Source organism: Cetorhinus maximus, chromosome 5 (genome assembly GCF_964194155.1).
Source record: "Cetorhinus maximus chromosome 5, sCetMax3.hap1.1, whole genome shotgun sequence".
Taxonomy (NCBI): domain Eukaryota; kingdom Metazoa; phylum Chordata; class Chondrichthyes; order Lamniformes; family Cetorhinidae; genus Cetorhinus; species Cetorhinus maximus.
Window position 1 is genome coordinate 100513144 of NC_135883.1, and position 13373 is coordinate 100526516.

The 13373-nt window shown below is 41.2% G+C and overlaps 1 protein-coding gene across 4 annotated transcripts in view; it reads left to right on the plus strand.

The window, feature by feature from the left end:
* Positions 1-13373, plus strand: part of clu (clusterin) — a 42788-nt gene that overhangs the window by 11608 nt on the left and 17807 nt on the right. For 3 of the 4 annotated variants that reach the window (XM_078542256.1, XM_078542254.1, XM_078542258.1), the window contains exons 2-4: positions 2022-2141; positions 4123-4271; positions 9715-9879. In XM_078542256.1, coding sequence (XP_078398382.1) covers positions 2054-2141; positions 4123-4271; positions 9715-9879 — 402 coding nt within the window. In that variant the 5' untranslated portion in view covers positions 2022-2053. Of the gene's footprint in view, positions 1-185; positions 309-2021; positions 2142-4122; positions 4272-9714; positions 9880-13373 lie in introns of those variants that run through there. The other variant, XM_078542255.1, reaches the window with a different exon arrangement.

Consider the following 13373-nt stretch of genomic DNA (forward strand, 5'->3'; position numbering starts at 1 on the left):
GGAAGCAGAGGCAAGAATTCCCTACTGAACAAAGTTATTAATTTCTCCTCATTCCTCACTCTTAATTTTCTGAATGTCTAAATGTGTGTTATGATCCAGGCTGAGGTTACCCCTGGGCAAGCCTGATCCCAGAGTGGAACCCAGCTTGATAGATCCTAACTTTTATTTTTGTTTGTTTAGATACATGGAGAGTAACTACTGAACAGAGGCACAGGAGTCAGCTGATGAACTTTTAACAAAAGAATACAACATTACATGATATTACAATACTCTTTCACCCACAACTATACCTTTACAGATGTATACAGGTTTGTAAGGATGACACAAGTTACAAAAGCTATCTTATACTCTAATGTTCACAGTAAGTACCCAGTCCATGTAAACCTATGGCACCCTGTGGTCAGACTCACCACACTCTGAAACCAAGTGACAGATGTCACCTCAACCAGATGCTATGGATCTCTCCTCAACTCCCCCCAGACGCTTGTCACACCGTGAGCCAACCGGTCTCACTGAATTCCCTTCACATGAGCGTTTCCAATCTCCACTCTCCAGGACCTCGCCTTGGAATCTTCCCCCAAACTGGTGTTTTCACTCAGACACCTTCCACAAGCGTTCACCTCCAGGGTTTCGAGCTCTCCTTCTGATATTCCTCTTCCCTGGGTCACCACATGTATTCAAGCTGTCTTCCATGCATCCTCTCTTACTAACTCACCATTGCTTCATATGCCCATAGCAAAGAATTAGAAAACTTCACTTGTCTCTTTGAACCTTCTTGCTTCTTGCAAGCTGTTCTCACTTTAAATCTAAAACTTGGAGCCTTTCTCACTGACCCTCACTCTTAACTTCACTTAACAGGGCCTTTTCCCCGGTTTCTGTCCTTCCTTTAACTAGAAGGTATTCTTTGTACTTTCTCTTCTTCCACTCCCCTGGACTTCTGGGGTTTTTTCAGCTTGGGACTTGCTATCTGTCCCCTTTTAGGCTGCTTCTGCTTCACAGCTGCCTTCAAACCAACTGAACTCAAACAACTTGCATAACAAACTGTTGTCTTTCTTCTTCTGTCTATGGGAGGAACCTGCCTGTCTGGCCCGTTGTTGCTAGGCAACAGCACTGTTCTTCCTAATCTTGTGTGTTTACTTTCACTTTATAGGGGTCGTAAACGTCTCATTAGAAATGCAAGCAGCCTTTTAAAGTGAAACTTTAAAGTGACCTTTCATAACACACAGATACAGAAATACAAATCAAACTTAAACTTTAAAGCTAAAACTCATTCCTAACGCTCACAAATAAAACACTCACAAATAAGAGTATAACTTACTTAAGCTATCTCTATTTCCTAACAATGTGAGCTTGAAACAAATGCTTAAAATTGACTGTCAGTGTTGTAAATTGAGAACTGGATTTCTATTAGCGTTTACATTCCTAAAATAGGGTCAAAGCTCAGAAGATAGATACTCATAAAACAAGCTGCAAATCAAATTATTCATGTATTAGCAAAACCCAAAATGCTCATGTTCCAGCAAGGGGCCACAAGTGAGCAACAAGGCATCAGAATCACAAGGCAGCTCACCAAATCCTTACTAGGTTGCTAGGCGTTGAATGGGTGGACCACTATTGTGAAAAAGCCCACAGCCTCCTCACTAGAAAAGAATGCAGGATAAACAAAAGGTACCAGATTTCCACCCTACCACCAGCACAAGCTCTGACAGATTCTCTCCACCTCTTGGGCATAGATTTGTTTGTTTTTAGTTCATAATGTACAATTATTAAATTAATTGCTTGTAGACTCAAATGCAAATGTGAATCAGCTTCTTGTCTGCTCTGCCATCATTATGATATTAAGATTTAATAACACAAAATGGTTGTTTATGTGCAGACTTGCCCATTCTTTTCTTGTGACAAGCCTTTGACATATGCAAAACTATACCCATTCTGCTGTCTTTGTAACAAGTTCAGTTTGGATCTCAATATGTTTATCAAACTTCCCATAGTAACTTAGCCATCATTTGTCTCCCTTTCAGATTGAGAATTTTCAAGCCCCATTGAGGGAGAAATGAAAAACATTATGTTCACTGTATGGCTCGTTCTCATGCTTGCTGTGAGTGAAAGCTGGCAACAGGTCCCACCAGAGAAACTCAAAAGTGAGTGACATTTTTCTGCTTGGAATGAATTATTGATTGTGAAGGTCTCTAAAGTAAATACTTTTGTTTATTACTGAAGTAGTTACTAGTTTAATGAAATATTGTCGCCTCCAATTAAAGTGTTGTTGATGCTGCCACAGCAAATTTACACTAGCAGATGCTGTGTGGGTTCTTCAGTCTTCTCTCAATCTTCTTCAGTTAAAATTACGATTAAGTTTAAAAATTGGTAGTTCAATCAGCAGCAGAATTATATTGTCAATCATGTTATCATGCATTTAATGTCTAGAAAAGGTACAGTACTTTTCGAGCTTTATTCCTTAAAGTCAGAGGACAGGTTAGTGGCTATGCCAAGCTCTTTCAACAGTGCACTTATAGAGCACGTCAAATTGTGTATTGTGAGTGTAAGGTAAGATTTTCAAATTCCAAATATGACCAAAGCACTTTTGTATTATAGGTATTTCTGTTTGTGATAAAATGCAAGTGATGAATGTGTGACTTTCGTTCTTACCCTTGTTGGGAGTAGCCGGTGTACATTTCGCAGACAAATTTCTCTGCTCTTGATTCTCCATTTAGTGGGCAGAACTTGGGTAGATGGGGACACAAAATTGAACAGATTCACTTAGCTGTTCCAACTCATTTTTGCATCAAATGAATTTCTTGCCAAGAGTGACCAGTAAGGTGCAATATGTCCTTTCACATATTGGTGGACATATCAGAACTGACCAACTGATGGGAATACATCACCTGATGAATTTGTGAAAGAAATTGAGTTTTAATCGGGGTAAAAATCAGATGATAGATATTAAAAGGTCAATATTAAACAAAAATAGTGGAATAATCCTGTAACTTTGTAAATCATTGTGCTACCACATGTAGAATGTTGTGTACAGTTCTGATCGCTATGGTACACAAAGGATACATCTGTTGAAAGGATACCCCCTGAAGAGAGCATCCAGTATAATTGAGGGGATGGAGTGCTTGTATTATGAGGAGCGATTATGTAAATTGGATAAGTTCCCACTGAAAAAGAGAGAAGTGATATGATCACTGTTTTTAGGATTCTAAAGGGATTAGATAATGTAAACCATGACAAGTTATTTCACCTTGTCCAGAACAGTAAAAGCAAAGGACAAGACCTGTACTTGACAAATCTGCAGAAACATCAGTGAACAAGTGGTAAATAAATGGAACTGGCACCCTCAGCAGACAGATGGTGTTGATTCATTCAAATGAAAATTAGATTTTTTGCAGAAAATAATACCTTGGGTTATGGTAAACAAGTAAATTGATGTATGTGCAGCATATATGCAGAAACAGGTGCCTGTGGACCTACTGGGGTTTCCTTTGCCTTATGTCTGTGTCTGTTGTAGACTAATAGAGATTAATTGTTAGAATTAGTCAACAACTCCATTATCATTGCATCATGCAATAACCAGAATGGTAGAAGGTGAACTAGATGGACAACATTATTTGTTCATCTAGCAATTCCTCATTTATTGTAAAATCAGAGTTTACCAGTTTCACTGAGTAAAAATTACTCAGCTAAAAAGACCATAAAGGAAGGTCCCAGTTTTGATCTGGATTTATGTTGAGACAGCAAATCTTGGTTAGGGCATTGTTAGAATTTAGCTCCAGGCTAGACAGGCAAATAAATGTTCCCATTCCTTAATTGTTAACTGGAAATGTTCATCTATACATAATTCGTGATGTCAGGATTAGTTTAATTGTAAAGCTTTCCTGTCGAACAGTTCACTGGCACAGACTGTACAGGTTTGAGCATAAAGCATAGCCACTTAGAGATAGGTACCCATGGAACTGCATATATATCGGGGCAACTTGTCATATTTAGAAAAGGAAGAGTAAGAGGAAAAATGGGTACATTGGGGAAGGGGAAGCAAGTTGATAAGGACTTCTTGAGCAATAGCCTGCAATAGGGGAATACCTATATAATTTCAGCTAACACTGCACTGTATTTTTCCAGAGCTATCGACAGATGGACAAAAATATATAAATAAACAAATTGAAAATGCTATCAGTGGAGCAAAGGTTATGAAATCTATTGCGGATAAAAGTGACCAACAACACCAGGAGTATCTACGAAGTTTGGAACAAACCAACAAGCAAAAGGAGGTATTGTGAATGTTCTACTGGTTTCTGTGTTTGTATTACTTTTACAATGGCTCCAATTTTAGCTCAACCTGCCCAGTGGCAATGGGTGAGTTTGTGTCGAACTCCTGTTTTACACCCCATCAAATTCATTGGAAAGTAAAACCAGGCGGGATGTAAAATGGTCCTGGACCGGCTTCGGGAAAACCTTAGAGTTAGGAGTATGAAAGGGGAGGTACGGATTCACCTGCCTACACCATTCAACCAGAATCAATCCCATTCCTGCCAAGCAGGTTAGGTTAACATTGGGGTTAAAGTTTGGTCTAATCTCAGTCAAAAATGCTCTACATAGAAACAGAATGTGGGCATGGAGCATTGGACATATGAGTGGAAGTATTTCTATCATTTATGGACATGAATTTCCTGTTTTTCCACTCTCATGCCAACAGAGGAAACCCTGGAAATATGGCATTATCATTATTCACTTTTTTTTCCAAGGTTCCCAGCCCACGTCCAAATGCAGCACGACCTGGACAATATCCAGGCTTGGGCTAACAAGTGGCAAGTAACATTCGTGCCACACAAGTGCCAGGCAATAACCATCTCCAACAAGAGAGAATCTAACCATCGCCCCTTGATGTTCAATGGCATTACCATGACTGAATCCCCCACTATCGTCATCCTGGGGGTTACCATTGACCAGAAACTGAACTGGACTAGCTATATAAATACTGTGGCTACAAGAACAGGTCAGAGGCTGGGAATCCTGTGGCGAGTAACTCACCTCCTGACTCCCCAAAGCCAGTGCATCATCTACAATGCACAAGTAGGGAGTGTGATGGAATACTCCCCACTTGCCTGGATGATGCAGCTCCCACAGAAGCTTGACACTGTCCAGGAAAAAGCAGCCTGCTTGATTGGCACCCCATCCACAAACATTTACTCCCTCCACCACTGACGCACAGTAGCATCAGTGTGTACCATCTACAAGATGCACTGCAGAAACTTACCAAGGATCCTTCGATAACACCTTCCAAACCCACGACCACTGCCGCCTAGAAGGACAAGGGCAGCAGATAAATGGGAACATCACCACCTGGAAGTTCCCTGCCAAGTCACTCACCATCCTGACTTGGAAATATATCGCCATTCCTTCACTGTCGCTGGGTCAAAATCCTGGAACTCCCTCCCTAACAGCACTGTGGGTGTACCTACACCACATGGACTATAGCTCACCACCACTTCAAGGAAAACTAGGGATGGGCAATAAATGCTGGCCTAGCCAGTGAAGCCCACATCCTGTGAATGACTAAAAAAAAACTACCTGCAGCCCTGCTCCCTTCCAACTCCATCCTTTTGTGCAATCCAGTATATTTTATCTGGCCACTACCAGCCATTCCTTCACCTGCCTAGGTCCTAAAATGTGGAATTCATCCATAAAGTTCTCCACCTCTCTACCTTTCTTTTCTCCTTTAAGACAGTCCTTGAAATCTCTTTGACCAAACATTTAGTCACCTGACCTAAAATTTGTTTAAGAATCTGTGTCACGTTTTGTGTAATAATGATCTTGTGAAGTGCCTTGAACATTTTATGATGTGAGAGGTGCTATATAAATGCAAGCTGTTGTTTCCAATGCTTGTCAGTCAAACTTATGGCAGACAAGTAGATGAACCCCTGTGAGAAATCACTCCCTTTGAGTTTTGAAAATTGGGATATTGGCTATATGAAAAGGTTACAAATAAGTAATAAAAACAAAAAGTGCTGGAAACACTTAGCAGGTCTGGCATCTTCTATGAATAGAGACTGAAACATTATCTCTGTTTCTCCGTCCACAGATGCTGCCAGACATGCTGAGCGTTTCCAGCATTTTCTTTAATTTCAGCTTCCCAACATCAGCCGTTTTTTGCTTTTTACAAATAAGTAAATATATTCAACCCTATCCAGTCTTTTGTTGTTGATTTCACTGTGCATTCATTTCTTAACGTTTGAGGTTGTGCACTTTCAATGTTCACATTGAGAGGCAGCACAATGGCTGAATCATTCTAAACCAGAGGTTCCCAAACTGTTGGTCACAACCCCCAGTGCGGTCACGGATATGGGATCAAGAGCCCTGCGGCAGCAATAGCGGCGGTGGAGCTGAGGTTAAGATTTGACAGTCCTGGGATTAGCTGCAAGACCCCTTTAAATGTGCGTGATTTTTCAAATAAACTAACGAAATAATCAAATGAACTCTGAGGCCCGGTCACTGACACCATCAGAACCTGCAAAATAGCATGTGTCTTAGTTTTTTTTTGTTCCTGTATGCCTGCTGTTCTAACCCTCAGCTAGCTCAACAACTCTCTCCCCTCCCTGCAATTTTTACTCTGGGGTTGCAACAAGCATGAAGCACTAAAATAGGGTCACAACAGAAAAAATTTTGGGAAGCACTATTCTAAACCCTTCAGTGAAACAAAGATAATCTTAACCTAAACTTCCTGATGGAGATTATTTTGTGACTGGCATTAACTCATTTATTTTAAGTGATGTTAATATCATACTGATTCTGAAGTCTATATTCTTGTTTCTTTCAATTCCTTAAAAAATACAGTGGGTGAAATGAGTTTTCAGCAGCAGCTTGAATTGGGCTTATAGTGATAACCAGTTTTATACCCATAGTCAATGGAAAAGAAATTTGGGTAGCATGTAAAATGGGTTTCTGATTCATGATCACCTGTTTTATACTAGTAGCTGTTACAATCCCATGGAGAACAATAGCTTTTTAAAAGAGATGAATTTCCTTGCAACCAATGGAAATAACTGAAGGATAAGATTTCATGTTTTAAGACCTTTACTGTAACAAACAACTAAAATTAACATAGACCCCACATTACTTAACAGGCAACTAAGACACCAAACTAAAGAAAAGGTACTTTCGGATTAACTAACTAATGTAATCAAGATACATCCTACAGCCTTTTTCGCTGTGCACCCCACTTCTGGCAGACGTGTAGCATTACAAGAAGAAGTCTAAAATTACTCCTGGCTCTCCAGTATGGCTCTCCCTGGCATGCTAGTGTCCTTTGAAAGTCATGTCACTTAGCTTGAGCCTTCCAGATCCGTCTTTTGCTAGTAAGGTGCTCCTGGATGATTCCTTGTTCCTCAAATCTCCAAAAATCTCGTTGGTTCTGTTCTCTTCATTTTCGAACAGAAAACCAACTATGACAAGCTTCCTGCTTGGTTGTTAACAAAAAACAGTCCTTCTCTGCTTATCACTACAGTAGCTGCTTTGCTGTTCCACACTACAGTATCTGCCTAGTCTCTCTCTCCCTCTCTCTGACTCAAAGGAGCAGTCCTTTTTCTTTGATTTACATGGTCAAGGTGCAAAAACTGTCACTTGATTTCAATAGGTCTCTGTTTGAGTTTCGCCCCTTTGGCAACAAGATCACATAGGCATATCTTTGTGCTTCTGGAATTCTCAATTTTACCTTAATTTAAAGGAGACATTTTAAAACATAATCATATTGTAAAGTCCAGCGTTCTGAACAAAGCAAAGACTAATTTTATTCTCACAATTGCTTTCTGTCTACTGAAATATAACCATCATCTCTTTGATGAAGAACTAAGATGGAGCCGTTAAATCTTTGAACATTCTTGGCCTCACAAACTGCATGTCTTGCATTATAAAGTGCCTCTAAGCAACTGAAATTTCTCTTTTTTATGTGAAGTATTTCTTCTCAGCCACACTGAGGGGGTGTTTATACTTTGGACATGTCCAGTGTGGGGTATAATGGACTGCCGATCTAAAGCTCACAGTATTCCGCCCACACTCAAAGTGAAAATGTTCCATAGATTCTATATTGTTTCCAAATTTGGAGCAGCACCTCTGGCACTTCATTTCACTCCTGGAGTGGATAAAGGAAAATTTTTTCATTTGATCAGCAGCCCTTGTCTTACCTTAGCATTTCGCCACCTCTGCATTACCAATTTTTCCTATTTATCAATATTACTAACATAATTTCTCCTCTAAATTCCAGTCTCAAGTAAACCATTCTTCTTGTCTTTCCTCCCACTTATAACAACTCCTTATAACAACACGCTGTTGAAATCAGGCTTGAAATCAAGCATGGTATCAAACTCTTAACTCATTCAGGACCTCAAAATTATAAAGTTATTTTCTTATCTGCCTTTGCTTTCTCCTATAATCTTTAGATTTTAAAAGCTTCACTACTTCCTGATATACATATTGGCCTTGAAAATCCTTGCCCTGCTCCACTGAGATATGCGTGGCAGAATGGGTGCCATTGACCTCTGTTCCTATCCCTATCAGTATATCTGGAGTGAGAGCAAGGCCAATGCATTTACACCTATCGGGCACATGAATCAGCATGGTTATATCTTGGCTACCAAATAGGGATGGAGATATGGGAAATTCAAAGCCCAATAGCCACTTCAGGACCCTGCTTTAAAAGAAGGGGACAATCCAAGCATTCTGCATTTTTGGAATCTTCCATGCTGTGACCCTGGCCCTGGAATTCTCGGCACCTCCTCCAAGCTAAACCCAGTGGCAGGTTCATCCAGCTCTATGGACAGAAAGGAAACATGAACCAAGGAAATTCTCAATGTGGGAAAGCTTTTCCCTTTGGGTCTGCCTTCTGTGTCATTGGAACCATTTTTGGGACAAGTCTACTCTTAAGCCCCAGCACAAATTTGCAGCCACAAGACTTCTGAGCGGAGACCAAGCATTTTTGGCTCCTACCCAGTTTTCCATCACTGTAGGGCATCTAATGCCTAACTTCTGTCTTCCATTGCGATGGGCAGTGCTATAGGTAAAGAGCAGGGGAGTGTGTCTAATTGCATAGCTCTTTCAGAGAGCCAGGACTGGCAAATGGAGCAATGGCTTCTATACCTTTTCATCTCTGAATTTCTAGTTTGAATGTTGCCAAGTCTGACAGGAATGAGACATTCTCATGCCTCTTATATTTTTAAAGGTCTTAATTGAAATTTAGATAGTAGATCTCAATCTACTTCCTTGGAAGAATGAAAATACAGTGTAGCAGCCTACAAATGAGCACGGCCTTATTTTGAAAAGGCAAAAGTATGAATCAAGTGGCAATTGAAAAAGTGGTACATAGATAGCAAAGGGACACTCACCTTAGACTGGGGCTAATACACTTTGTGTATTTAAAGGAAGAAAGATTTAACCTGCATCTAACTTGTGTAAAGTGACCTGAAAATCCCAGATTCTTACACTGATGTCAAATGTACAAAATCACCTGCTGCTACCATCCCTCAAATGTTCAAAAGCATTAAATTAATTTGATACAAAAGCAGATGCTGGAGATCTGAAATAAAGACAGAAAATTCTGAAAATACTCAGCAGGTCAGGCAGCATCTGTAAAGAATAATTAGATAATTGTACTTGAGCTTAATCTTACATGAACTGTGCAATATCAATACTGCTAAATGATTGTTTTCAACTGTTAACCAGGAAGCTCTGGTAGCTGCTAAAGATGCTCAGAGAAAGCTGACTGATGCTGAGCAATGTCAGTCAAAGGAGGCCCTCTGGGAAGACTGCAAGCCATGCTTGAAGCAAACGTGCACACAATTCTACTCAAGAGTTTGCAGAAGAGGCTTTGGGGCAGTTGAAAAAGAAGTAAGCACTGTAATATAGTAAGAAACCTGTAGAATTATTGTTATTTATCAAATGTTTATCGATAACACTCTTGTTAAATGGCTTGGGACATTTAAAATGCAAGTTGTTGTTTGAAAGAAACTGAAACTTAACTGGAGATGTGAATCGTTTCATTGATTTGAGTGACTTTGCCCACTTCATGTTGCTGTCTCCATAAAATCTACTTAATCCTCAGGTTAACAACACATACCAATAACAATGGATCCATATCAGGAAAGGATTGATAAGCTGAAGGCTTGAGGGGTGAATACTAAGGGCTAGATTTTCACCAAGTCGAGAAGGCTTGGGAGCCCTTAAAAAATGGCGTCCAGGACACAATTCTGGGATTCCTGACCCCATTCCCCGGGTTTCCAATTTTCGGGAGTAACTTTTAAGGGTGCTGGTTTGGGTCAAAAGCCAGCTCCATTGAGGAGGGTAGGCTTGTCTGAGTCCTCCGCAATTTTCATGGAGCCGGGCCAGCTTTTCAATGAGTCACGGTTCATGGTCTCTCACAGGTGTTGTGAAACATAGTCTGCATGATGGGATCTTTTGGAAGGTAAGTGCAAAAGGTCCTCCTTATGCCACACCCCACCACGCCAAGGTATGCCCCTCCATAATTCCCCATGGCCCCTATGCCCCCAGGATCACACATCAAAGTGGTAAAATCCTTAATAATGAGGAAGTTCTATTTTTGTAATTAGAAACCTCACTTCCAATTTCAACCTCCAATCCGTTCCGAAGATGTAATTATAGGTATGCTCAAAAGGGCCAGCTCACACACTCAATGTCAGGAACACCCTTCTTATTTTAAAAGGATGGCTTCACCAGTCTTGAAGAGAACAAGTCTTAGGAATAATGGTCAATCTTGCTGACCTCAGGCTTCAAAAACAGAATGCACAGTTCCCTACTTCATTTTTTCACTAAATCCTATCCGACCTCACACGATTGCTGAAGTCCAAATTTGGGTGGGTAGTTGGGGTACAGTAATATCGTGGTAATGGCTAACAACACAGAGGTCATGGACTGAAATTCCACCATGGCAAGTTGCAAACTTGAATTGTTGTCAAATCATTTATGGCCATGAAAAACTGCCAGATTATCATTAAAAATCCAATTGGTTCGCGAATGTACTTCAGAAAAGGGAGCTTGCAAACACTATCCAGTCTGATCTATTTGTGACTCCAGTCACATACCACATGTTTGACCCCAAGAGCGGCATTTTCCAACCCCGTCTGCCGACAGGATCATCCGATCCCACCGAAAGTCAACAGACTTTTGGCTGGGCTGCCAAATCTCCTGCAGCGGGTCCCACCACAACGGGGTCAGAAAATCCTGGCCCTAGTGATCTCTGAAGTAGCACAGTGTTAGTTTTCACATGTGTGCTGACAATCCCCAGCTCTACCTCATCACCACCTCTCTTGACTCCTCCACTGTCGCTAACTTATCAGACTGATTATCCGAAGTCCAGTACTGGATCAGCAGAAATTTTCTCTAATTAAATATTGGGAAAGCATTTGCCATTGTTTTTGGTCCCTGCTCCAAACTCCATTCCCTGGCTACCAACTCCATCCCTTTCGCTGGCAACGGTCTGAGATTAAGCCAATCTGCTTGCAACCTTGGTGTCACATCTGATCCCAAGATAAGCTTCCAACCTCATACTTGTGCAATCACTATGACTACACTATCACTATTTTCACCTCGCTAACGTTGCCCCTGTCTCAGCTCACCTGCTGCTGCAGCCCTCATCCCGATCTTTGTTATCTCCAGACTTGACTATTCCAAGATAGTCCCGCCTGGCCTCCCACATTCTACCTTTCATAAACTTTGAGGTCATCCAAAATTCTGCCATCCGTTTCTTAATTTGCAGCAGACCCTGTTCCCCTATCAGCCTACATTGGCTACCGGTCAAGAAACATCTTGATCTTAAAATTCTCATCCTGGTTTCCAAATTCTCCTCCGGCCTCACAACCCTCCTAAGATATCGGCACTCCTCTAATTCTGGCCTCTTGTGTATTCGCAATTATAATTGCTTCACCACTGGTGGCCATGACTTCAGCTGTCTAGGTCCCAAGCTCTTGAATTCCCTCCCTTCATGTCTTCACCCCCCGCCCCACCTTGCACCCTCCTTTAAGACACTCCTTAAAACCAAATTCTCTTTATGTGGCTCGGTGTCATATTTTGCTTTATAATGCTATTGTGAACAGACACTGTGTCCGGATGGCTGAGAAGTGTCGGGGCCTGTTTTTTCAACTCTCAAATGGCCAACGTTCCAGGGTGGACAAAGAAAACACTTCAAAGACACTCTGAAACTCTTCTTGAAACATGGCTGCATTGGCATTCACGCCTAGGAGGAACTTGCTACCAATTGTTCAAAATGGCAATAATTTGTCCATCAAGCTGCATCGCGCTTTGAGACAAATGTCTTAATGACGAGGCAGAGCAGCAGCAGAGAAAGAAAGAAAAGGAAGCAAATCCTACACTCCGGATCCCACTACCTTGTTGGACATCCTGCCACATGCGCCCAAAAATGGTCAAGAATCTGCCTATTCAGTCACAGGAAGACCCATGGCAGAAATCTGCGACCCTGCATAGATGTTATCCTCAAAACGAGAAACTGCTACCACCAGTGCTCCTGTGCTTAGGCTCACATGTGAAGGAGGGCTAGCCATTTTAGTGAAATACAGGATTCGCAACTGGCAAGGCAGGTGGGCATAAACTGTGGGGAAATAAGAGCAGTAGGAACAAAGCCAAATCCTTAACATTGACGGGAGGCTTCAAGTCAGACAAGGTTAAGGATACTTTCTGATGATGCAGCCTTCGGGCAATGCTGCTGGAGGGTCATAGGCATGCCCTCATTCCAAACTTTTTCAACTGCTTCATTTCTAGGCATCCTTCCATCATAAGGTCATGAATGGAACTATTCCCCAATGATTCCAAATGTTCAACATCATTCACAACTCCTCTGATGTTGAAGTATTCATGGCAGTCTGCAGTGGGACCTGGACAATAACCAGGTTGCAGATGATGGCTAACATTCATGTCCCCAAAATCCTAATCATCTCTTCCGACCTTCAATGAAATTTCCAACATGGAGTCCTCCACCATCAATATTTTGGAAGTCACCATTGATTGGAAATTTAATCTTAAAGAACAGGGCAGTAGCTCTGTAATTTGCAATGAGCGACTCACTTCCTGCCCTTCAAAACCTCTTCACAAGCTACAAGATCAAGCCAGAAAATTGAAGAAATAGTTATCAATCTAGACAGGTGCAGCTACGGCTACACTAGGGAAACTCAACCTTTTCCAGGACAGAGCATTTCATTTGATTGACATTCTTACTATGGTCTCAGTATGCACTTCCTCCAGCACTGACACACTGTGGTTGTAGTATTTACAGTCTGGAGTAACTGCAGCAGTTCATCACCTTCCTTTTAAAGAGAAAAAGATTAGAGAACAGCAAAATGTATTAATGTCAT